This window comes from Geotrypetes seraphini, chromosome 5 (assembly GCF_902459505.1).
Source record: "Geotrypetes seraphini chromosome 5, aGeoSer1.1, whole genome shotgun sequence".
Lineage (NCBI taxonomy): Eukaryota > Metazoa > Chordata > Amphibia > Gymnophiona > Dermophiidae > Geotrypetes > Geotrypetes seraphini.
Genome location: NC_047088.1, coordinates 251,109,451 through 251,136,485, shown reverse-complemented (window position 1 = coordinate 251,136,485; position 27,035 = coordinate 251,109,451). Strand labels below are relative to the sequence as shown.

General features: G+C 44.2%; 1 protein-coding gene across 3 annotated transcripts in view; it reads right to left on the bottom strand.

Annotated features, from left to right (window-relative positions):
• Positions 1-27,035, bottom strand: part of LOC117361349 — a 141,312-nt gene that overhangs the window by 99,405 nt on the left and 14,872 nt on the right. For all 3 annotated transcript variants that reach the window (XM_033946546.1, XM_033946548.1, XM_033946547.1), the window contains exons 2-3: positions 11,120-11,259; positions 136-1,974 (exon numbers count right to left, since the gene is read on the bottom strand). In XM_033946546.1, coding sequence (XP_033802437.1) covers positions 136-1,838 — 1,703 coding nt within the window. In that variant the 5' untranslated portion in view covers positions 1,839-1,974; positions 11,120-11,259. The remainder of the gene's footprint in view (positions 1-135; positions 1,975-11,119; positions 11,260-27,035) is intronic.

Below are 27,035 nucleotides of genomic sequence, written 5' to 3'. Positions count from 1 at the left end.
CAAGGAAGCTAATTAGACAGCTCTAGTCATCGAGTGCCAAAACATAGAAAATTGAAAATACTGCATTTACTGTTATCACAATAACTGCAAGTTTTTAGTGCTATGTCAGTGTAATAAGTAGTTTAAATATGTTACCTTTTCTTGATAAGATCTAATGCTGAACCTATAAATTCGTCTTTCATTTTCTGAAGCCTGGCTCCATAGGTTGACAGATCTGTTGTTTCTAAAAGCAGAGATGGACAGCAAGAAGACGGGGCTTCAGAAGTTAGGAAATGTTCTGATATTGCATGGACTCCTTTACATCTGTTTGTACCTACTGTCTGCAGCTTACACAAAATACCCTCTTCTTCCTCCTCATTGTGAATTGTTACTGCTTGTAGAGGTGACCTTGGAATGGGACTTGAACAAATAGGAGATTTATGAACAGATTGAGTTTGGCAATTGTTTTTCTGTAATAATTCATGGTTCATAATGAAGGTTGTTCTTTTGCAATAAATACTGTCACTGGAAGCTAACTTAGTTTGAAAATGGGAGGAGCCAGAAGAATCTTTATATTCATCAACCACATCACTGGAGCTCTTCACTCTGAAACAGTCTTCATCACCATGGCTATATTTTGGAACTTCTTTGACATCTGACATGCAAGCATTTGTACTGATTTTTGATTTAACTATATGTTTTGCAGAGGATTCTTTATCTGGTTCTTGTATTATTTCCTTACTGCTTAAAGTGGAACAAATCTCCTTGTTTTTCATTTTCTTGAATTCTTCAAAAGTAGGTATGTACATTCTGCCTTTCTGGCACTTTCTTTTATCTGACTCCACCTCAGATCTTATTTTTTGATCAACAATCTTCTCTGATTCCTTTATATGTTCTGTGGTTTTTGATGTGACTATCAGTTTGTTTTCCTCTCCATGAAGAAGGCTTAAGTTGGGAGAACTGTTTTGTCTTCTAAGCTGCAAACGTCTAATGGCTTCCTGTTTAATGTCTTCTGGGTTAGTTATTCTATGTGAAAAGCTAAGCCTTTCTCTTGTAAATGGGGTGAGACTCTGACTGAGAGCCGCATGTGGTACAAATACTGCATCATAGTTCACAGCACATCCATTTCTACACTGCTGACATATCCTGCTTTCTGTGATCTCCCTTGAAACAAGATCACTCAGGGAAGCCTGAGGACGGATAGGTTTACTGGGTTCAGTAACCTTAGTACTGTGACTTCTGAGCTTTTCTTTAAGTCCTCTTCTGGCATCTCCATGAAGGGCCCTCTCATCCACTGAAGGTAAAAGCCACTGAGGCACTCTGACAAGAGGAGGCATAGGTGAGTCTCTTTGTATTGCTATCCTCTCAGAATATAAAGGGAGGTGTCTGCAAGTCTCCAGTAGATTCTGAACTTGGGGCCTTTCTGAAAAACCTTCAGACAAATGGCAAGTGTTTTTACAGTGGAAAATGTACTCACTATCCACACTTCCACAGTGAGAGTATAACTTGGAATCAGTCACTGTTGCCCAATGGAGATTCTCAAGACTCCGATATAGTCTGGTTTCTGCATTACTGATTGAGGTTGCCTTACCTATACAACATAACCCTAAAGGGTCAAAATCCCCAGTCAGGATATGAGGCTCTATACTCTTTAATGGATGCATGCTGTTAATTGCAGAATCCTTTAGGCCATGTTTTGCATACAGTTGATTATTCCAGCAGCTTAAAATAACTCTGCAATGTTCCCGTGTGTCAACAATTCTGATGTATGTCATAGCAGATAAACAACCAATGTATAACAACTGGCATTTTAGGAGAGAAGATTCTGGTGAATCAGTTCTAAGATGCTGAATGTTCATACCATGAATAGCAGAATAGTCCACTGGTGTGTACTCACATGCCAGAGTTTTTTACCGTACATCCCCTGAATTCATCAGCACAGTATGTTTAACAAATCAATATCCATGAACAGAAGAACCTAAGGATTAAGGAAACCTGGAAATGCAAGGGAAGAACAGATTTATTAATGAGTCAGTGCAAAATAACATAAAAACTTAAATGTTATGCAACTAAGACCTACAGGATAGAAACCAAATAATGTACACAATAAAAATGACCCAACACGGGCCATATTTCAGCAAAATAAAAATGCCTTACACAGGGGTTTTATAGAGTCCTTGGCTGTCTTAAAAAAATAAAAGTCACAAAAAACAAAAGTAGTGACACTAGCGTAAATTGTAGGCATGTGAGCTTTGCTGCTTGTTTGTAGCCTCTTAACTGCTTAATTTTATTTAAGTATTTATATACCACTTATAGCCTAACTTTAAAACGTTCAAAAACCAGCCAAAGTCAGCACTTGGACTTCTTAATAGCAGGGATGTACAATTGCTGATAATCAAAACCAACTTTCTGGATGTGCAGCAGCATTTCTAAGCTGCTGTGTGTCCAGAAAGCAAAGGGGCATGTTGGGAGGTGTATTATGGGCGGGAATCAAGCGGGCTTCAACCTGGATGTACCCCAGCCATATACCAGCAGTTAGACCTGTTTGAGTTGCTTCTAAGTTCCACAAAGGTGCCCAAACTGACAAGAACACCATTGGAGGATTTAACGCATGACCCCCGCTTACTCCCCCAGTGGTCATGACCTCTTCCCACCACCCAAAGAGTGAAAATAAACAACCCCCCCCAAAAAAAACCCTTAGGCTTCCCATCAGCTGATCGTGGCAGAGGAATCCCCATCAGCTGAGCCGGTTTCAGGGATTCCTGGCAGTTCAGTTGATGGGGATTCCCCCTACCAGGAACAGCTCAGCCGTAGAGCTCTACACCCTTCCCCTTGACATCCCCCTCACATCCACGACATCCTCCTGTACCTCCCCAGACATCCCTTGACATCTCTGCCCCTGCATATCCCTCCAACATTCCTGCGCCCCCCTCGCACATCCCCAGAACCCCACGTACCTTCGGAAAAGCAAACAGCAGGAGGGAAGCTCACTGCCTCCTGCCTACAGGGCTGCGTGCTGTAAATGACAGGGCTTCCCCCTCCCAATTCATTTTGGAGGGGTCAAAGTCCCTGATTGGCTCAGGCCATGGGCCTCTCCCACTGCATCCCAAGATGCAATAGGAAGGGGAAGCCGTCATTTGCAGTACGAGGCCCTATATACAGGAGGGAGTAAGCTTATCTCCTGCCATGGTATATGGGGAGGGTTCTGGGGATGTGCGAGAGGGGTGCAAGAATGTTGGGGGGGGCGGATGTGTCAGGGATTGTTGGGGAGGTATGGGATGTCAGGGGATGTCGGGGGAGGTACAGGATGTCAGGAGGATGTTAGGGATGTAGGACTCTGCGGCTCAGCTGATTGCAGGGGAAATACCCAATCAGCTAAGCCACCAGAAATCCCTGAAATCAGCTCAGCAGATGGGGATTCCTTCTGCCATGATCAGACAAGGTAGTTGGTGGGTACGTCTACAAAACTTGCTTTTATACCTTTTTCATGTGGATGTTTTTATTTTTGAAAATGGGCAAAAAAGGTAGACGTCCTAAGGACCAAAACTTATACCTAGCACATTTTCAAAAGTAAAAGATAGACGTTTGAAAATGGACATTTTTTCTTCCGGGTTTGTGAACGTTTTGCACAAAACATCCAACCTCAGACTTAGGCACACTTTTGATTATGCCCCTCCATATGCATTCAAGTACTCAAGCATTTTTCCCCTATTTATCCTGGTAGGCTCAAAGTCTATCTAATGTACCTGGGGCAATGGGGGATTAAGTAACTTGCTCAGAGGAGTAGCATGGTAATTGAGGCTGTAGCTCTAACCACTGCACCACACACTTTTATGTTTTTGTATTTAAGACAGCCAAGGACCCTATAAGACCCCTGAGGAAGGCATTTTTATTTTGCTGAAACACAGCCTGTGTTGGGTCATTTTTATTGTATATATTATTTGATTTCTATCTTGTGGGACGCTTGTAACAGTATGTACCATTTGTGGATTATTTTTATGATTATTGTTTAAGTTATTTGGATGCTTATTAAACTACACACTGGTACATCCAATCTTCTGTTCACGATCTTTTTGTTGTTTTGCTGCTTCATTTCCTTTGTGGAACCTTTTGGTGTTATTTGAATTTTGTTGTTATGCAACTAAAACAAACAGAAAAGCGTGTGCTTATTTTCAAACTACAACTTTTTTTTTTAAATTCTTTATTCAGTTTTAACTCTTGCAACAAGTGTACAATATTCAATCAGATAATTTGTACAAATAACTTGACATTCTAACAATTATTGTCAAATGCATATAAAAAGACCCCTCCCCCACCCATCCCATTCATCAGGAATAAACCCATTAAATCACATAACATACCTCCCCATCCCCACATTAAATATGGTCCATGTAATAAAAAGGTGTCCAAGGTGTCTAATCATTAGAATATGCAATCAATGGCCCCCAAATCTTTTTGAAACTATTTTTTTTTTTTTTTAAATTCTTACATTAAGTGAAATACATGTATTACATTCAATTATGAAAAAACACTTGAAATTATTAATAAATGTTCTTACAGTGTAAATTAAAGAAACCCTTTATCAGAATTTTATATCATATTAATATTACAATAGTTTTCCCTCCCTTCCCCCTCTATATGTTTTATACATGTGTTATGATATCTGATCAATAGAATAATTTGTCAATGGTCCCCATATTTTATTAAATTTTTTTATATAACCTTGTTGTAATGCCATTGCTTTTTCCATTTTATATATATGACAAATTGAATTCCACCAAAAAGTGTAATTTAGTTTAGTGTAATCTTTCCAGTTCTGAGTAATTTGCTGTATGGCGACCCCTGTTAAAATTAATAAAAGTTTATTATTGTTAGCTGAAATCGGACTCTTGTGTTCTCATTGCTGTTCCAAATAATATTGTATCATATGATAGTCCAACATGATTTTCTAATAAATTATTAATTTGGGGCCAAATTAATTTCCAAAAGGAATTAATGCAGGGACAAAAGAATAGTAAATGGTCCAATGTCCCCACTTCTATCTTACAATGCCAGCATCTATTAGATCTACTACTATCTAATTTTTGTAATCTCGCAGGGGTCCATAAAACTCTATGTAATAAAAACAACCATGTTTGACTTATAGATGCTGATCTTGTAGTATGTATTCTCCAGGACCAAAATTTTTGCCATTGAGATGAGTTTTTGAAACTATTATAATTTAAATTTAAATTATGATTTAAAGGTAGTTGAATGACAATAAGTTTTAGCATGAATGGATTTCTGCTTGTACAAACTACAACTTTTTGAATTTTTTGAACTTTTTGAACTTCTCCCTCCGTATTCGTGGTTTCAGCACTCGCGGTTTCACTTATTCGCGATTTTTCGCATGCTGACTCCGCCCCCCAAAATTACATCACTCTGAAAATCGTTGCTTCCATGCTCTGCCTTCTTTCTTCCTCATGTTTTATGTGTTTGTTATTTTTTCGGGTTTCGGTGCTCCGGGTCACTGTCAGTGCCTCCCGATCCTTGCCGGAGGCGTGTGTGCGTGTCCCCCACCTCTTCTTTCTCCTGTGTGTAAAATCAAAGCGGAGAGTAAATGGAGCCGGCCGTGGATTAGTGCAGAGCATGGATCGGAGGTTCTCCCACCGCCGGCCTGGAAGAGAGAATGGAGAGCAGAGCCATCCCTTTCCAGTGCATTCATGTGCAGCTGCAAGGGGGAGCGTCGTGGGTCTTCATGTTGAAAGGGGGCCTAGAGCACGGGAAGCTGCTAATCATGTCCAAGGTAAGCAAGGGGTGGGGAGGCGATCATTGGTGCCGGCCCAATCACTCAACAGTGTGTACTTTCCCCCATCTCAGGAGCTCTTTTAAATCCCCATAGCAGTAAAGAACAGGGGGATGGGTTTTAAAGAGCCCCCCTCACCCTGTTCCTTCTTGCAAACACCTCATAAATTTTTTTTTTAACCCTGAGATTATTACTGTACATTACTGCATTCGCGGTTTCAATAGTAAAAACGCTGACTTTTACAGAAAACTGCGAATAACACCTGAAAAGTTATTCACGGTTTTTCCATATTCGCAGCTATGTTCCGCCCGCATCCACCGCGAATACGGAGGGAGAAGTGTATTATATTTAGTGCAGTTCTTCTTTTATACCCATTTAATATTTTTATTTTAATTATATGTTTGGCATAAAGCACAGTTACTTACCGTAACAGGTGTTATCCAGGGACAGCAGGCAGATATTCTCACTGATGGGCGACGTCACCACGGAGCCTCGGTACGGACCACTTTAAGAACTTGGAAAGTTCTCGGTTGCCCGCACTGCGCATGCGCGAGTGCCTTCCCGCCCAATGGAGGCGCGCAGACCCTCAGTTAAAGTAAGCCAGCTAAGAAGCCAACCCTGGATAATACCTGTGCTTTATCCCAGGACAAACAGGCATATATTCTCACTGATGGGTGACCTCTAAGCTAACAGAATAGGATGATGGGAAGGTTGGCCATTAGGAAAATAAATTTTGTAAAACAGATTGGCCGAAGCGCCCATCCCCCCTGGAGAAAGACTCCAGACAGTAGTGAGAAGTGAAGGTATGAACTGAGGACCAGGTGGCAGCTTTGCAGATTTCCTCAATAGGAGTAGATCTAAGGAAAGCCACAGAAGCTGCCATAGCTCTAACTTTATGGGCTGTGACACGACTTTCCAGTTACAGCCCAGTCTGAGCAAAGCAGAACGAAATGCAGGCGGCTAGCCAGTTAGAAATTGTTCGTTTGGAAACAGGATGCCCCAACTTATTTGGATCAAATGAGATGAAAAGTTGGGGAGAGGTTCGATGTGGCTTGGTGCGATCCAGGTGGTAAGCCAAAGCTCATTTACAGTCCAAAGTATGCAATGCCCGTTCCCCAGGAAGAGAATGAGGTTTTAGAAAAAACACTGAGAGAACAATGGACTGATTGATATGAAAGTCAGAGACAACTTTGGGAGAAATATTGGATGAGTACGGAGAACCACCTTGTCATGATGAAATACTGAAAAAGGTGGATCTGCTACTAGTGCATGTAACTCACTGACCCTCCTGGCAAAGGTGGGAGCAATAAGAAAAACCACTTTCCAGGTAAGAAACTTGAGATGAGCTATGGCCATTGGTTCAAACGGAGGCTTCATCAAACTGGAAAGAACCACATTAAGGTCCCAGACTACAGGTGGAGGCTTGAGAGGTGGTTTCACATTGAAAAGCCCCTTCATGAATCTGGATACCAGAGGATAGGCAGTAAGGGGTTTGCCCTGCACTGGTTCATGAAAAGCAGTCATAGCACTGAGATGGACTCTAATGGATGTAGACTTAAGACCAGAGTCCGACAGAGAAAGGAGATAATCCAGTACTAATTCCACTGCCAAGGAAGTTGGATCATGATGATGAAGTAAACACCAGAAGAAAACAGAGTCCACTTCTGTTGATAACATTGCTGTGCGGCCGGTTTCCTGGAAGCATCAATGATGTGACGAACAGGCTGAGAGAGGGGCATTTGAGTAGAGCTCAGCTCAAGAGAAACCAAGCTATCATGTGTAGAGAATGTAGGTTGGGATGTAGAAGGGATTGCTGATTCTGAGTAAGCAGAGTAGGAAACACTGGAAGTAGTATGGGTTCCCTGGAACTGAGTTGTAGAAGAAGGGAAAACCAATGTTGCATGGGCCACTGTGGAGCAATGAGAATCATGGTGGCTGTTTCTCTCTTGAGCTTGAACAGAGTTCTCAACATGAGAGGAAGTGGAGGGAAGGCATATAGAAACTGACCAATCCAATCCAGGAGAAAGGCATCCACCACCAGACGGAGAGGAGAGTAAAGTCTGGAGCAAAACTGGGGCAACTGGTGATTGTGAGTCACTGCAAATAAGCCCACCTGTGGGGTGTTCCATTGAGCAAATACTGACTGGAGAGTTACAGCGTCGAGAGTCCATTCGTGAAGTTGAAGGATTCTGCTGAGGTTGTTTGCTAGGAAATTCTTCTCTCTTTGAATGTAGACAGCTTTCAGGAACAGATTGCGAGCTGTCGCCCAAGACCAAATCTTTTGAGCCTCCTGATACAACAGGAGAGATCCCGTGATTCCCTGTTTGTTGATGTAATATATTGTTACTTGATTGTCCGTGCAAAGGAGGACTTGAGGATAGAGGAGATGTTGAAACGCCTTGAGGTCACTCTTAGTTCCAGAAAATTGATATCAAAAACCTTTTCTCTGGCAGTCCAAAGACCCTGAGTCTGCAGATCGTCCATATACGCCCCTCAGACATAAGGGAACGTGTCTGTGGTGATGATCTTGTGATGAGGTGGCAAGTGAAAAAGAAGACCTCTGGAAAGATTGGAGGAGGTCATCCACCAACGAAGAGACTACAGAAGAGACGATGTAATGGAAATGTGCTTCGAGAGAAGATCCGTGGATTGAGATCACTGGGACACTAGAGTCCATTGAGGAGTGCGCAGATGAAGCCTTGCCAGGGGTGTGACCTGGACCGTGGAAGCCATATGTCCTAGAAGAACCATCATCTGTCTGGCAGAGATGGTCTGAAGAAAAATTAGCATGAGCGAAAAGGCAGAAAAATCGATGCAAGCAATAATAGAGCGACTGACTAGTTCCGCGGAAACGAAAAAACTGAGGGACCGCGCACCTCCGTCGGGCGGGAAGGCACTCACGCATGCGCGGTGTGGGCAACCGAGAACTTTCCAAGTTCTTAAAGTGGTCCGTACCGAGGGCTCCGTGGTGACATCACCCATCAGTGAGAATATATGCCTGCTTGTCCTGGGATAACATAGCCTTCTAGTACTTGCTACTGGCATATTTGCAGAACATTTCTTAAGAACATAAGAATAGTCTACTGGGTTAGACCAAAGGTCCATCAAGCCCAGTAGCCCATTCTCATGGTGGCCAATCCAGGTCACTAGTACCTGGCCAAAACCCAAAGAGTAGCAACATTCCATGCTACCGATTCAGGGCAAGCAGTGGCTTCCCCCATGTCTCTCAATAACAGACTATGGACATTTCCTTCAGGAAATTGTCCAAACCTTTCTTAAAACCAGCTACGCTATCTGCTCTTACCACAACCTCTGGCAATGCGTTCCAGAGATTTTCTGAGTGAAAAAATATTTCTTCCTATTGGTTTTAAAAGTATTTCCCTGTAGCTTCATCAAGTGTCCCCTAGTCTTTGTAATTTTTGATGGAGTGAAAAATCGATCCACTTGTACCTGTTCTACTCCACTCCACTCCATTCCATATAATGTAAACTGAATTACAAATAGTTTATAATGTATACAAGTTTTACAATCCCCTGGAACACGTAATTATAAATGGTTAAATTAGTCAAACAAATTTTAAGTTGTCTGTAGAGGGGAAATTGAAATGCAAAGTCTTACCCAGAGAAATCTTTGGAATATGAATATAGTACTCCCCCGGAATTTGCGGGGGTTCCATTCCAGGAACCCCCGTAAATTTCAAAAAACCGCAAATACAGTTTTTAGGCAGGGGAGACAGGAGAGGGCAGCTGGAGAGGCAGGAGAGAGCAGCCAGAGTGCCGGCAAGTGAAGGAAATCACTCGCTGTATGCTCCAACCACTTCTTCCTATACCAAAGTCGGGCCTTACCAATCAGGAGCTGCATGTCAAATTAGCTCCTGATTGGTAAGGCCCGACTTTAGTACAGGAAGAGGCGGTTGGATCATACAGTGAGTGATTTCCTTCACTCGCCGACGCTCCGGCTGCCCTCTCCTGCCTCTCCAGCTGCCCGGTCATTCATGGTCGGAAAATACCGTGAATGACCGTGACCGTGAACCACCGATCGTGAATTCGCAGGGGAGCACTGTACCTTACTGCCATATGGAAGAGACAGAGAGAGGGCAGACAGTGAATGGAAGGAAGAGAATGATGAGATGATGAGGAAAGCAGAAACCAGACTACAAAGGTAGAAAAAAATTATATTTGTTTTATTTATGTATTTTTGCTTTAGAATAAAGTATTATTGTAACTGTGTTGATAATCGTTTATTAATAGAAAATGGAAATAAGGTTATCCTGTTTATTGGACTAATTTTAATACATTTTTTACTAATCCTGCCCTGATTGCCATTTTCAGCACTCTCCCATTCACTACTTTTTTGGGATTAAATCTATCTGCCTTATAAAACTCAGCATGGAAGAATCAATTTTCAAATCCAGATATTTACCTAAGTATCGCTTTGAAAAATTGACATTTGTTTGTATACTGTGTAGTGTCTAGTATAATGTACAATTTTTGTATATACAGTGAAAATATTAAACTATTGAGGCAATTCTATAAATGGGCACTTGGAAGTATGCACCACTTGCATGCATCATTGGTGCCAATAATCATCACTAATGCACATGCATGCACTAGGCCCTAATTTCTGGAATAGTACCTAAGTGCTATCACATATAACTGCAAGGGAGTCATACACACGTATGCACCATTGAATATTGGCGAATACTTAAGAGGATACTGGTATTCACACAAGTTCTTGCCTACACATCTCCTTAGAGAATTTTTGTTATGTGTATCAGTAAAGGCAGTATACAAAATACCAGAAAACCATAAACCCTCAATTTTATAAGATGGAGTGTATCTAAGTATGAGCCCAATTTGGAGTATTTCAGTAATTTAAAGTACAGTTATGGCCGCATATGTACATAAATTACCTCTCATAAAATACCAATTGGTGCAAAAATGATGGTACATACTTTGCTGTGAAAGTACACAGGGCTGGAGCTTTGGCAGACCATGGGTGCAATGCTCAAATATTCATGTAGATTATAAAATACTATCATTTGTGTGTAAACTATTTACCAATATTGATCCAGTCATTTAGATTGGCTCTAGATCTATTTGTCTTTATATATAAAATAGACTTCACTAGCCTCCTCCTATAAAAAGCCGCACTAGTGTTTTTAGCGCCGGCCGCAGCGATAACAGCTCAGACGCTCATAGGAATTCTGCGAGGGTCGGAGCTGTTACCATGGCGGCTTGCGCTAAAAACACTAGCACGGCTTTGTAAAGGAGGTGGTAGATGTCTCAAATGGCACCTCAGCTTATAAAATTACCCTTATAAAGCACATATTCATAGCATATAAATTCATTTTACCTGTAATTCAGATGCTGGACTAGGTACATATTGCAGTTCCATGTCACCCATTTTTCTTGGGTGGAAGTATTTTTTCTACGTTTCTCATGAAAATGTGCTTGTTCCCTCTAGAAAGGGATGTTCTGGAATAGCAGAAATCTCTGAAAACAAAGGAACAATTTAAATGAAACTAACATTAGAAATAGAAAAATATAAATTGTTGGATATATCAAAATTTATTGGCAGATGACACATTTTTCTGAAACATGAATAAATTTAAAAAATAATATTATAAATTCAATGTTTTTAAACTTATCAGTATCTCCATATATTTATTTGGATTTAGCTCATGTCTTTCCAGTATCAGTTCCTGGCAAAGTTCTTGGCAGTTCACAAGAGAACATACATAATAAATCAAACTTAAACATAGGGCTCCTTTTACTAAGCTGCGTTAGCGGTTTTAGCACACGCTACAATGCCGCGCACACTAGACTCTAACACCTCCATAGAGCTGGCGTTAGTTTTTCCGTGTAGCGTGGGGGTTATCGCACGCTAATCTGCAGCACACACTAAAAAATGCTACCGCAGCTTAGTAAAAGGAGCCCATAGTAATCTGCTTGAAGTTTCTTCCTGTAGGTATCTGATATTCAAAAGACTGGATTAATTCATCATTTTGGTTGTTCAGAGCATGCCATACTACCATTAATTATGCTGCTCTCTAGGCAGCGGGATCTTGACACAGGGTGACTTTTGCGGCCTACTCCATGCTCCCATCCCCAGCCTTTCAAACTAGTGTCAAATTTCCAGTCCACCGGTCCAGGTAGGCAGTGTGGGCTGAGCACACAATCAGGGCTACCACCAGGTCTGATCATGGATCCTTGAAAGCTGCCTGTCACATTCCCCAGTACAGAGGAGGATGAATAGCCCTCATAGTAGGGGCACACTAGTGACATTGGTTCTCTTATCATACTCTGAGGTGTGATTTCAATGAGTGCGAGGTGATGAGGGCGTGGATAAGTGTTTGGTAGTGTGCTCAGGGAGGAAGAGTTGGATTTTAGAAATATTATAGAGGAAGATGAGGCAGGTTTTAATGATATGTTGTATCTGGGCGGTGAAGGAGAGAGAGGAGTCAAGGTATACATCCCAGGGTACTAAAAGAACTCAAAATTGAAATTGCTGACCTGCTGTTAGTGATCTGTAACCTGTCACTAAAATCATCTGTAGTATCTAATGATTGGAGGGTGGCCAATGTTATGCTGATTTTTAAAAAGGGTTCCAGTGGAGATCTGGAAAATTACAGACTGGTAAGCCTGACTTCAGTGCCGGGAAAAAGGTAGAAACAATTATAAAAAATAAAATTGTGGAACACCTGGACAAACATGATTTAATGAGACAGAGTCAGCATGGGTTCAGCCAAGGAAGATTTTGCCTCACTAATTTGCTTGACTTCTTTGAAGGTGTGAATACACATGTGGATAAAGGTGAGCCGGTTGATGTATTGTATCTATACTTTCAGAAAGCTTTTGATAAAGTTCCTCATGAGAGGCTCCTGAGAAAATTAAAGAGTCATGGTTTAGGTGGCAAAGTTCAATTGTGGCTATCAGATAGGGCTAAATGGTCATTCTTCTAAATGCAGGAGAGTAAACAGTGGCATGCTGCAGGGATCTGTACTGGGACCGGCGCTATTTAACTTATTTATAAATTATAAGGAAATTGGAATGACAAGTAAGGTGATTAAATTTGCATATGACACTAAACTGTTCAAAGTTGTTAAAAAGCATGTAGATTGTGAAAAATTGCAGGCAGACCTTAGGAAATTGGAAGACTGTGCATCCAAGTGGCAGATGAAATTGGGTTTTTTTTAAATTTCAAAAATTTTTATTTTAACAAATTTGCATATAAAGGAAGGCAGATGAAATTTAATGTGAACAAATGCAAAGTGATGCACATTGGGAGGAATAACTGAAATCACAGTTACTGGATGCTAGGGTCCACCTTGGGGGTTAGTGCCCAAGAAAAAGATCTGGGTGTCATTGTAGACAATATAATAAAACCTTCTGCCCAACGTGCGGCGGCGGCAGCAAACAAGATGCTAGGAATTATTAAAAAATGGATGGTTAACAAGACTAAGAATGTTATAATGGCCCTGTATCACTCCATGGTGCGACCTCACCTGGAGTATTGAATTCAATTTTGGTCTCATTATCTCAAGGAAGATATAGCGGCACTAGAAAAGGTTGAAAGAAGAGTGACCAAGATGATAAAGGGGAGGAACTCCTCTCGTATGAGGAAAAACTAAAAAGGTTTGGGCTCTTCAGCTTGGAAAAGAGATAGCTGAGGGGGAGATATGATTGAAGTCTACAAAATCCAGAGTGGAGTAGAATGGGTACAAGTGGATCGATTTTTACAAAGACTAGGGGACACTCGATGAAGTTACAAGGAAATACTTTTAAAACCAATAGGAGGAAATATTTTTTCACTCGGAGAATAATTAGGCTCTGGAACACATTTGCAGAGGTTGTGGTAAGAGTGGATAGTGTAGCTGGTTTTAAGAAAAGTTTAGACAATTTCCTGGAGGAAAAGTTCGTAGTCTGTTATTGAGAAAGACATGGGGGAAGCAACTACTATCCCTATTTGCGCTTGTCTTCTGCGGTCCTGCCCCTGACGCTTCACCCATGAACACAGAGCAGAAATATTTGTTAAGCAATTCAGCTTTATCAGCTTCTACATCTTACTTCCCTTCACCTTTGAGTCTCACAATGCCACTTTTGCACTTCTTCCTATCACTCATATATCTTAAAAATGTCTTGTCTCCCTATTTGTTTTCCTGGCTACACGACAGCCTCTCAACTTTTCAAGATATTTTTGCCTGTCTTCCTCTTTCTGTGATCTTTTGTAGTTTATGAAAGCTAACCTTAGGGTCCTTTTACTAAGGCGTGCTAGATGATTTTGTGTGCGCTAAATTGGCTAGCGCGCCTTAGTAAAAGAGGGGGCTTATTCCTTAACTTCTCAGCTACCACTTTTGAGAACCAAAGTGGCCTTATTTTCACTTACTTGCCTCACAAAAAGGTTTGTCACCTTTCTAATAACTGAGAGATTCAAGCTGAAGATAGCTTGCACATGGAACTACTTCTCCTTGGGTAGCATTTTCTGCCTGCACAGAGACAGAAGCTATAACCTGAGCAGCAGCCTTGGTGAGACGATGTTTTCCACCAATACTGTTGTTGTAGGAGGGAGGCAAGGCGGCAGTGAGCATCCCCCATGCTCACTGAATTAATCAACAAAACAAGAGCTTAGCGCAAGATGAATCCTGGAGTATGAAAATAACTATCCATCTGCCTGCTGAGACAGAGAATAATGAAGTTCCAGTGATCAGACCATCACATATATGACAGAGCTCAGCTATGTATTATCTATCTCCGATTGTGGTAAGAGGACTTAAACCCACTCGTCTCTGGATTCATCTGCTGCTGAAGACAAAGAACTGGAGTTGTTCAATGTTTTACTAAATATCCTTATATTATTATTATTATTATATTATTATTACAGAGACACTATCATAAAACAACCTTGGTATGTATCAAGAATATAAATCCAAGCATTATACTAATTCTCCAACCCAGCCCTAAAAACCCAATGTCTTATGACAGGCATTTCTTTGTTTTTCCCAACCTAAAACATATCCCCTCTCCTCCCATTCTCTGTGTGGGTACCATTAAAAAACAAACACAAGAAAATTAAAGGGGATGAAGGCCTTAGGCCTGGTCCATATTGCCCCAGTCATCCCCAGTAGCATACACATACCCTGAAAGGAAATCCATCCTTCCCCATCTGACCTAATCCAAATCATAGCTACCAAATGCTAGGGTCCACCTAGTGGGGGTCAGTGCTCAAGAAAAAGAACTCAGTATCATAGTGGGAAAAAACCCTGAAACCTTCTGCCCAATGTATGGCGGCAGCCAATAAAGCAAAAAAAATGCTATGATTAGAAAAGAGATGGTAAATAAGACTATGGGCTCCTTTTACATAGCTGCGCTAGGGCCTTAACGCGCATGCGCTAGCCACTACTGCCTCCTTTTGAGCGGTAGATTTCCTGCTAGAGCGTGCTATAGCACTAATCCGGTGCGTGCGTTAAAACCGCTAGTGTGGCTTCATAAAAGGAGCCCTAAGAATGTTATAATGCCTCTGTATCATTCAGTGGTGCAACCTCACCTGGAGTACCGCATTCAGTTCAGGTCTCCTTATCTCAAAAAAGATATAGCAGCACTTAGAAAAGGTTCAAAGAAGAGCAACCAAGATGATAAAAGGGATTGAACTCCTCTCGCATGAGGAAAGGCTAAAGAGGTTAGGGCTCTTCAGCTTGGAAAAGAGATGGCTGACGGGAGATAAGATTGAAGTCTACAAAATCCTGAGTGGTGTACAATGGTTACAAGTGGATCAATTTTTTACTGCATCAAGATTTATAAAGACTAGGGGACACTCAATGAAGTTACAGAGTAATACTTTTAAAACCCATAGGAGGAAATATTTTTTCATAAAGAGAATAGTTACGATGTGGAACACGTTGCCAGAGGATGTGGTAAGAGCGGTTAATGTTGCTGGTTTTAAAATAGGTTTGGACAAGTTCCTGGAGGAAAAGTCCATAGTCTGCTGTTGAAATAAACATGTGGGAAGCCACTTCTTGCCCTGGATCGGTGGCATGGAATGCTGCTACTATTTGAGTTTTTGCCAGAAACATGTGACTTGGATTGGCCTCCATGAAGATGGGATACTGGACTAGATGGACCATTGGTCTGACCCAGTAAGGCTATTCTTATGTTCTTAATTAGACAGCAGATCCTAATGAAGATGATAATGACAATGATGATAAAGTGTTCTTCGATATACAGAAGTCAAGTGTTCCATATATTTCCTTGATCAATATCCACAAACCCAGTCAAAAGATATCAGCAATATTGCAGTCTAGTTGGATTTGAAAGAACTTTATAATCAGACTGAGCAATTCACTTTCTGACAATGCAGGTGATAAACACCATTTTAGCTGTGCTTGTTTAATAATGACTCACAACCACACTTGCATAAGTGACAGTCATTTTCCAAATTTACCCCTCCCCCCTTTTACTAAGCCACGGTAGAGGTTTCTACCGCAGCCAGAGTCCTAAATAATAATAATAATAATTTATTTCTTATATACCGCTATACTGTGAAGTTCGAAGCGGTTTACAATAAAGATACATTTGACAGTACATGGGATAGAAACGGTTTACAATAAAGATATGTTTAGTCAGTACATGGGATGCAAGTGGGTTACAATACAAGTGGTTTACTATCAAGGTGCATTTTGTCAGAGTATGGGATACAGGTGGGTTACCATAACGATACATTTAGTCAGTACATGGGTTACAATAATGCTCCGACGTTCACAGAATTCCTACAATGGCATTACATTGTTGAATATAACATAACATAACACCGGATTTCTAGACCGCATAACCAAAAAGTTCTATGCGGTTTACAAAAACTTTATCAAAAAAGTACAATGAGAAGTATTAGATCAAAAATTTTGGAAAAAGGAAAATTTTCAGTTGTTTTCTGGATTATTCGTAAGAAATTTTGCAAAAAGAAAAGTTTTCAGTTGTCTTCTAAATTGTTCATAAGAAGAAGACGTACGTATTAAGTGCCGAAAATCTTTATCATAATGTACTGCTTGATAGGCCAACGTATGGTCAAGATATTTCTTACTTTTGTATCCTTTAACTGATGGAAAAATGAACAGAGCGTGTGACTTTCTACTATTCTTGCAAGATGCTATAATATAGCAACTAGATATAATGGAGCTAATCCAAAAGCAACTTTATAACACAGACATCCCAACCTGAAAACAACTCGTGTCTCCACTGGGAGCCAATGCAGCTCACGATAAAGTGGAATCACGTGGTCGTATTTCTTCAGACCATAAATCAGTCTCACCACGGTATTCTGTATATATATCCATCTCACCATCCCAAGCTCTTAAATCTGCATAATCACTTGTGTTTTCCTCTTATAACTTACATAGTTGGTGTCCTTATCAAGTGGAACATGAGAACTCTAATTTTTCACAGGATCTATGCATATCTGCAGACCATAGATATGAATGCCTACTCATATATTCTGCAAAGTAGATTCCTTTAGTTCTTGGTGAAATTTCTTGCTGTTCTTATTTTTGTGTACTTTGCACATGGAGTAGCACTGGAAGTTTCAGACAACTGTTTTTTTTTTTCTGATAGACTAAGAGCTAGATGCACTAAATAGGGTCGGTAATACCGCATGGGTCCACTGCAATTCAATTTTTGGCTGATTCCAAAAGAGCGATTGATGCACAGAGAAGTTTGAATGCAAATGATTTGTTTGGCGGTTCACCCAAATCTATCCCGTTTGATAGATCGTTGTGAGAGTGACTCTCACATGCACAGAGCCGGCCAGGGAATTCCGAACAGCTGAGAGGCAGGAGAAGCTCCAAAGTAGCCTCCTGACATTCAGCTGTTTGGGGCAGGAAACCTTTTTCTTTTTTAAATAAACACAGATTTTGTGCGTATTACCCATGCACAATATTTGTCCCCATGTGCCGGTACCCCTCCCGACCACAGCCATCGCAATTCCCCTGATGACAACCATGGGTTCCCGAACCCCCGACGATGATGGAAGCCCCATTGAGAAACAGAAGGGATGTCCACTCCCTCCTGCTTCAGCAACCCGCGGCAGTGAAAATAGCAGGAGGGATGTCCACTCCCTCCTGTAAACGGAAGCCCCACATGCCAGGCACCCCCTGTGAACCATCCCCTACCCTCTCCCTTCCCCCCCTCAAAAAGGCAGAAGGGATGCCCACGCCCTTCTGCCACCAGATGCTCCCCTGAACCTCCCTCCACCCGAAACCCCTCGTACCTTTGTCAGAAGTTGAGTGCAGGAGAAAAGCAATGTTACTTACCGTAACAGTTGTTATCCAGGGACAGCAGGCAGCTATTCTCACTAGTGGGTGATGTCATCCGACAGAGCCCCGATACGGACATCTTGCAAGCATGTCTTGCTTGAAGAAACTCAGAAGTTTCGAGATGCCCGCACCGCGCATGCGCCAGTGCCTTCCCGCCCGATGGTCCGGGCGTGTCTCCTCAGTTCAGGTAGCTAGCAGAGAAGCCAACCCAGGGGAGGTGGGTGGGACGTGAGAATAGCTGCCTGCTGTCCCTGGATAACAACTGTTACGGTAAGTAACATTGCTTTATCCCAGGACAAGCAGGCAGGTATTCTCACTAGTGGGTGACCTCCAAGCTAACCTCAATGGGATGGAGGGAGAGTTGGCAACTTAGGAGAACAAATTTTGTAACACAGTTTGGCCAAATTGTCCATCCCGTCTGGAGAAAGTATCCAGACAATAATGAGAGGTGAACGTATGAACCGAGGACCAAGTGGCAGCCCTACAAATCTCCTCAATCGGTGTCGATCTGAGGAAGGCTACAGAGGCTGCCATTGCTCTGACCCTATGTGCTGTGACCTTACAGGGAAGGGGTAATCCAGCCTGGGCATAGCAGAAAGAGATACAAGCCGCCATCCAGTTGGAGATGGTGCGCTTCGATACAGGTCATCCCAACTTGTTTGGATCAAAGGAGACGAAAAGTTGAGGAGCAGTTCTGTGTGGTTTGGTGCGATCCAAGTAGAAAGCCAAAGCACGTTTACAGTCCAGAGTGTGAAGAGCTGACTCTCCAGGATGAGAATGAGGCTTTGGAAAGAACACTGGAAACACAATGGATTGGTTGAGGTGAAATTCAGAGACCACTTTAGGCAGGAATTTCGGGTGAGTGCGGAGGACCACCTTGTCATGATGGAATACTGTGAAAGGTGGGTCCGCCACCAAGGCCTGAAGCTCACTGACCCTGCGAGCAGATGTGAGGGCCACCAGAAAAACCACTTTCCAAGTGAGAAACTTTAGTGGAGCCTTGCTCAGAGGCTCAAAAGGAGGTTTCATAAGCTGAGAAAGGACAACATTTAGATCCCAAACCACTGGAGGCGGTTTGAGAGGAGGATTGACATGAAAAAGTCCTTTCATAAATCTGGAAACCACAGGATGAGAAGAGAGAGGTTTCCCTTGTAGAGGCTGATGGAAAGCCGCAATAGCACTCAGGTGGACTCGTATAGATGTCGACTTGAGACCAGACTGAGACAGATGTAAAAGATAGTCCAAAACAGAGGATAGGGAGGCTCGCTGAGGCTCCTTAGAATTGGAAATACACCATGAAGAAAATCTAGTCCATTTTTGGGAGTAGCATTGACGAGTAGCAGGCTTCCTGGAAGCCTCCAAGACATCCCTCACCGCCTGGGAAAACTGGTGCGGAGTTACGTTGAGAGGAACCAAGCTGTCAGGTGGAGAGACTGCAGGTTGGGATGAAGCAGAGACCCCTGATGCTGAGTAAGCAGTGAAGGAAACACTGGAAGTAGGTACGGTTCCCTGCTGCTGAGTTGAAGTAGAAGGGAGAACCAAGGTTGCCTGGGCCACCGAGGAGCTATCAGAATCATGGTGGCATGTTCGGACTTCAGTTTGACTAGAGTCTTTTGAATGAGAGGGAATGGCGGAAACGCATACAGAAAGCGATTCCCCCAAACCAGCAGAAAAGCATCTGCCTCGAGGCGATGAGGAGCGTAGATCCTGGAGCAAAACTGAGGCAGCTTGAAATTGTGGGGAGCCACAAAAAGGTCTATCTGAGGCGTTCCCCACTGAGCAAAGATCTGATGAAGGGGCTTGGAGTGGAGTGTCCATTCGTGAGGCTGGAGAAGACGACTCAGTTTGTCCGCCAAGACATTGTCCCTCCCCTGAATGTAGACAGCTTTGAGGAAGGTGTTGTGGCGAACCGCCCAATCCCAGACTCTGAGAGCTTCCTGGCAGAGGGAGGCCGAGCCCGTGCCCCCTTGCTTGTTGACATAATACATGGCGACCTGATTGTCGGTGCGAATGAGGACCACCATGTCGTGAAGCAGATGTTGAAAAGCTTAAAGAGCATTGAAGATGGCTCTGAGCTCCAGAAGATTGATTTGATGGAGTCGGTCCGCACAGGTCCAGAATCCCTGAGTGCGAAGCCCATCCAGATGCGCTCCCCAGGCATAGGTCGAGGAATCGGTTGTGAGAACCTTCTAGTGGGGAGGAGAATGAAATAGCAAACCTCTGGATAGATTCGAAGAGGTCATCCACCAGAGCAGAGACTGCCGAAGAGCAGGAGTGACTGTGATGTGTCGAGTCAACGGATCCGACACCTGAGTCCACTGAGATGCCAGGGTCCACTGAGGAATTCTGAGGTGGAGTCTGGCAAACGGCGTCACATGAACTGTAGAGGCCATGTGGCCCAGGAGGACCATCATGTGTCTCGCTGAGATGGACTGGCGAGAAGACACAGACTGGCAGAGATGAAGAAGAGCATCCATGCGCTGAGAAGGAAGGAATGCTCTGAGACGTACGGTATCCAGGACAGCCCCGATGAAGGGAAGAGACTGGGTCGGCTGTAGATGAGACTTGGGAAAGTTGATCTCGAATCCCAAACTCTGCAGGAACAGAATCGTTGACAGGGTCGCTGAGAGGACCCCCGAGGCCGAGGGAGCCTTGATCAGCCAGTCGTCGAGGTAGGGAAATACCTGAAGACCTTGGTTCCGGAGGGCCGCAGCCACCACCACCAGACATTTGGTGAAGACTCTGGGGGATGACGACAGGCCGAACGGAAGCACTCGATACTGCAGATGGAGATGTCCCACCCGAAATCTGAGGAACTTGCGAGAGGCCGGATGAATGGGAATATGAGTGTAGGCCTCCTTGAGATCCAGAGAGCATAACCAGTCGTTCTGCTTGAGGAGGGGGTAGAGAGAAGCAAGTGTCAGCATGCGAAATCTCTCTTTGACTAGGAATTTGTTGAGGACCCTGAGGTCCAAAATGGGTCGCAGGTCGCCCGTCTTCTTCGGAACAAGGAAGTACCGGGAGTAAAACCCCTGGTTCAGTTGGTCCATCGGAACCGGCTCCACGGCACGAAGCCGGAGCAAAGCCTGAGCTTCCTGAAGAAGAAGGACGGTCTGAGTCAAGTTGGAAGGATACTCTCTTGGAGGGTGGTCCGGAGGGACCCGATGGAAATGAAGAGAGTATCCTTCCTTGATGATAGTAAGGACCCAGAGGTCGGTTGTTATGGCCTCCCAGCGATGATAAAAATGATGGAGGCGCCCTCCGATGGGAAAAACAGGGGGAGGCAGAACGAGGTTGGTTATGCCCTCGACGAGACAGTCAAAAAGGCTGAGTGGTCTTAGGGACAGCAGGCGACTGAGACTTAGGCTGACCCTTCTGGGGAGGCTGACGCTTCACCAGTTGCCTCGCAGGTGGAGTTTGCCTCGGCTGATAACGCCTCTGATAAATCAACGGCGGACGAGAAGGTCGAGACTGCTGAGGCTTAGGCTTCGGCCGAAGGATAGATTGGAAGGACTTTTCGTGGTCAGACAACTTCTTCGTGACAGTCTCGATGGATTCGTCAAAAAGATCCGCCCCAGCACACGGGACGTTCGCCAGGCGGTCCTGAAGATTCGGGTCCATATCAATGGTCCGCAACCAGGCCAACCGGCGCATTGCCACCGAGCAGGCCGCCGCTCGGGCTGAGAGCTCGAACGCATCATAGGCAGATTGCATCAACTGAAGCCGAAGTTGGGACAGCGAAGCAACCACTTCCTCAAACTCAAATCTAGCCTGGGACTCGATGTATGGTGTGAACTTCCGAAGCACAGGTAGAAAAAATTCCAAGTAGGCTGCAAAGTGGAAATTGTAATTCAGGACTCGAGACGCCATCATTGAATTCTGATAGATGCATCGACCAAACTTATCCATGGTTCTGCCCTCGCGGCCCGGAGGCACTGAAGCATAGACCTGGCCAGGATGAGACCGCTTGAGCGAGGATTCGACCAGGAGGGACTGGTGAGAAAGCTGAGGACCCTCGAAGACTTTATGATGCACCGTGCGGTACCGCGCATCCAATTTGCCAGGGACCGCAGGGATAGAGTAAGGAGACTCGAAGCATCGCATGAAGGTCTGGTCGAGGAGCTTGTGCAGGGGAAGCCGCAAGGACTCTGCCGGAGGACGAGGCAAATGCATGGTATCGAGGTACTCCTTGGAATATCGAGACCCAGCATCGAGAGTAATGTCCATGTCATCTGCCATCTGCCTGAGGAACGATGAAAAGGACAGTTGGTCCGCCGTCGCCGGTCTGCGAGACGGACTAGAAGAAGAAGAGGCTTCAGGCTCCAGAGAGGCCTGCAAGCAACAGGACGAGTAGAAAACCTCGGGGTCCTCGAACTCCGGGCCCGGAGGAGGAGACCCAGTCGAAGCAGCATACCCCAACCGAGGCAATTTCTTCTGAGGCGAGACGGTCGAGTGCTGAGAGGAATACTTCGAAGAATGTCTGGATCGATGCCCCTCCCGTTGCCTGGAAGGGGATCGAGCCCATCTGTGAGAAACTGGGTCAGACGCCTCCAAGGAGCAGATCGGACTCGATCGCAGAGGCGGAAGAGTCGGCGCCTCCCCCGACGACGCCCAGGTTTGATAGGGGGTTCGGAAGAACTCGTCCTGCTTCCTGCTATGCCCAGGACTGGGTGGCCCCGAAGGTGGACGCCACACTGAGTCATGGGGCGGAGTAATCGGTTCCAAGGGAGGCAGGTCACTAAATGAGGCTTTCCTCGAGGGGATGGGCTCCAAGGGAGGCATATCACTAAGGGAGGCCCTCCTCGAGGGAATCGGTTCCAAAGGAGGCACAGCACTAACGGAGGACCTCCTCGAGGACCCGGACACCGCTCGCCGCTCCTCCTCGCCGAGCAACGAGGTCGTGCGGCGAGGAGGAGGAGGAGGGGGCGGTCCGCCTCTCGAAGCCGAAGCTGGGAGGTCACCCTGGATGGTGGCAATCAGCCGAGGCCCCATAGTCTGCATGAGCTCCACGAACTGAGCCTCCAGAAGGAACCGCAACGAAGCCGATATGGAGGGATCCGCACCAAAAGGGGGCCCTTCCGCACGGTCTCCGCGCTCCTTCGGTGCTGCGTGCTTCTGCTTGCCAGTCTTCGGCACCTTGAGCACCACCGGTGGAACTGTCGGGGTCGATACCTGCTCCGAGGAGACGGAGGAAGGCACCGGCGCCAAAGCCGGGGCCGAAACCGGTGTGAACGATGCCGGTTTCAGGAGGCCCGAAGCAGCTGGGGAGGCAGAGGGCTTCGCGGAAGGAGTCGAAGCACCCGTCGATGTCGAAGCTGCAGGATCCGATGAAGCTTCCATCTTGAACATGGACTCCCACAGTAGACAGCGGCGCTTAAACGCTCTCGCCGTCAGAGTGGAGCAAGGCCGGCACGATTTCGGGAAGTGATCCGGTCCCAGACACTGTAAGCAGCGTCGATGAGGGTCCGTGAGCGAAATCGCGCGCTGGCACTTGCTACACTTTTTAAAACCGGTAATCGGCCGGGACATAGGCTGGAAAAGCTCTGCCGCAAGGTCGAAGGCGCGGGGCCCCAGCCACGCGGCCAACCCGGTATCGGAAGGAAAAAAAAATATTTTTTTTTTTTTGAAAAAAGAAATCAAAGAAAGAAATAAATGCACAGGAGAGCCAAAAGAACTCAACCCGCGGCAAACTAGAAGGCAAAAAAGAGATTCAATGGGCGCAAATTGAAGATAGACTTCTCAGCTCCGCGGAAGAAAAAGAACTGAGGAGACACGCCCGGACCATCGGGCGGGAAGGCACTGGCGCATGCGCGGTACGGGCATCTCGAAACTTCTGAGTTTCTTCAAGCAAGACATGCTTGCAAGATGTCCGTATCGGGGCTCTGTTGGATGACATCACCCACTAGTGAGAATACCTGTCTTGGGATAATGCTCGGTCTCTCCATCTCCGAGGTCCAACAGTCAAAAATGGCAGGCCTTCCCCTCATCGGTGCATCATGTGATGCATGCCCCTTTCACAGAACTGAAACCGTCCTCAACATCATCGACAACTGCTAGAAACTCATGGACAAGAGTAATGATGTCCTTCTGGTGCTGCTGGATCTCAGCGCGGTGTTCAACATTTTAGACCATCCTCTCCTCATTGAGTGGCTCTTTGAAAATGGAAGGGGCCTTAGGCATCTGAGCCAATTAGGGCCTTAGGCCCCTCCCCATGCATTACATGATGCACTGGGGAGGGGAAGACCCATCATTTGGAATGGCGAGCCTTAGAGCCGGATGGACTGAGCATTTCTCCTGCTCTCAACTTCTGACAAAGGTAAGGAGGGTTCGGGGAGGATCTGGTGGTAGGAGGGAGTGGGCACTCTCCTGCCCTTTTTAGGAGGTGGAGGATAGGGGATGATTCGGAGGGCATGGGGGGGATATCCGGCGGCATCCCTCCTGCCAATTTTGGCTGGAACGGAGGGTTTTCATGGTGGTAGGAGGGAGTGGGCATTTCTTCTGTCTCTCTGTCGGGGACCCATGGTTATCATCAAGGGGGTGGAGGTTCATCTGGAGGGGGGCAGCTCGACTCGCTTTTTTTTTAATAGGGCAGATATTGTGCGTGTGTAACACATACACAGCATCTGTGCCCATAAAAAAAAAGTATGATATGTTATAAATATATTAATTTGTATCAGTAGGACAGGTAAGCAACTGGTCTTGACCACTTGGCTTTTTCAGATCACTAAAAGTGATCATTTTCTTGTGCATCGGAAAGTGATGTTAGTGCAGTGTATCACAAACTGTGTGCCTCCTGAAATTTTAGGTGTACCGTAAGACACTGGGGAGAAAGAGAGGCACCGGCTGACTGCCTACAGGACATGCCTCATGAAGAGCCACTTTCTCAGTGAATGAACGCCAGCTTTTAAACTCCTTCTCTTTACCACACCAACTACAAACATCCATTGACAAATTCAAAAGTGAATTAAAAAGTGTTTCTCTTTTAAGATGCCTAACCAGACTGAAACCATACCTGTTAATTTTTCAATTCCAATGGATGAGTCTTGCCAAAATACAGTTTCCTAAATGGGTTTAGTCTACCCTCTATCCTTTCAAAATTGTAGTTCAGCCCCCTCTCCTCACTTTTTTTGTTACTGTTTTTTGAGTACAAAATCTATTCCCTTTAGATTGTAAGCCGCCCATAAGGTTTCATATTAGGTACAGGATAGTAAAAATTTTTAATATTAATATTTTTAAGTTCAAAAATAAATTAATTTTACTACTTAGGCTGTGAAAATAATTTGCAGTGCTATACCACAATTTTAAACAGGAATCCATCTGTATATATACAGATAGCTGAACACAGCACAAATGCAAACTAAATAACAGTCCCTAATGCCAAAGGTTCTACAACCAATATAATTGCTTACACACAGAATTAGGTTTGAGGAAAAGGCAATAATGAAAGTTAAAAGAATTGTATGTCATAGAAAATGATAAAGTGAAGAGGGTTAATTAAGAAAGAGCATGCATATTACCTTATATTTTTAATTTAAGTATTTACACAGTTTGAATTATTCCAGCCTTCACTGAACCAGTTAAAATGAGGATACTGGCATCATACTTGGCTGATGTGGAAGCCTGCTAATCAGTAGGGATCTGCACTATTGTGAACGTTAACATATTATTGCAGGCTTGCACTTAAAATGTATAGCCACATAAGGTCAAATAATAAACTTATTAAACTTAAGCTGTTCATAAAAGTCAGTTTTGACCTTTGGCCAACATTATATAGGCCAGTATTATTTAAAACAACTGAAGCTTTCATAAACTAAATATTAGTGTTGGCAAAATGAACAGATGGGTGGAACCTTTCCAACATCATCCATCTTCTTTCCACAGTACTGGGTGACATTCAAGATGATTTGTTTTACTATGCAGATATATGAACACCCAGACATTTTCAAATTACCTTAACCTGCTAGTGGCAATGGAGAGATCCCTTCTGCTCACAATTTACTGATGCAAGCAGCATTGTAATTATGCATAAGAGATGTGAATTAAATAGTCTAAAATAATGACCACTATGACACCCTGATAGCCAGGGTTGGTCACATTAGCCAGAGGCTCAAGAACTACAGCTCTCAGAAAATTATGTGGGTAGCTGTGTGAGGGATGAGGGCACCCTGGAAAGCATGTAATGAAAGGTATTCCTGGGAAAGGATGTGTAGTTGCTCACTATACTCTGAGTGTGAAAAAAGGGTATTGGGAAAGAGGGTTGAGTGCTTGTGAGACTGTAGGGGAGCCTTGGGGACAAGTCAGCTTAAGAGACAGGCTCAAAGTTTGACAGTCTCGATGGTGAAGGCTATAGTGTAAGTGACCCTGGGGAACAGATAGACTACCATGAACAAGAGGGACAGGCATTCAGACAGGGATACAAACAGGCAATTCCTGGACCCATCGATGAGCCCAAGCTCTTTGTAAATGCCAACTCTTAATCTTTTGTACTCTCCCTTGAAAGCGTAGTAGGAAGTTGGTACTCTACAAGTTTGGGGAGAGGGTGCAGTTCTTAGTGGGGTAGAAGTAAAAGTAGGGCTGGAATATTGGGATTCCCAGGGAGACAGAGTTAGGCCAATGTTTTTCTAGTGTTGGTTGACAGCGGGAGACATTGGGCATTTCTCCCGCTGTTGTGTTTTTCGTGCCAATCACTAAAACTAGTGATAGGCATATGCTAATTTAGCAAGTCGTCGCATGAATGTTTTTTGAACAATGACTCGCTTTTTTAAAACCGCTACTATAACAGCTGCAACAGCAGCCCGTTGGTTTTCTATGCGTTTTTTGTTGTTTTTTTTAATCTAGCCCATAGTAAGCAGAAACACCATGCAAAAAAGGAAATGCACCATTTGAGAGTTCTACAAAATAAAATTTTGGTTGCCAGCATGCAATTTCTAGGTACAGTGATGAGCTCAGCTCAGGCCCAGGATTTAT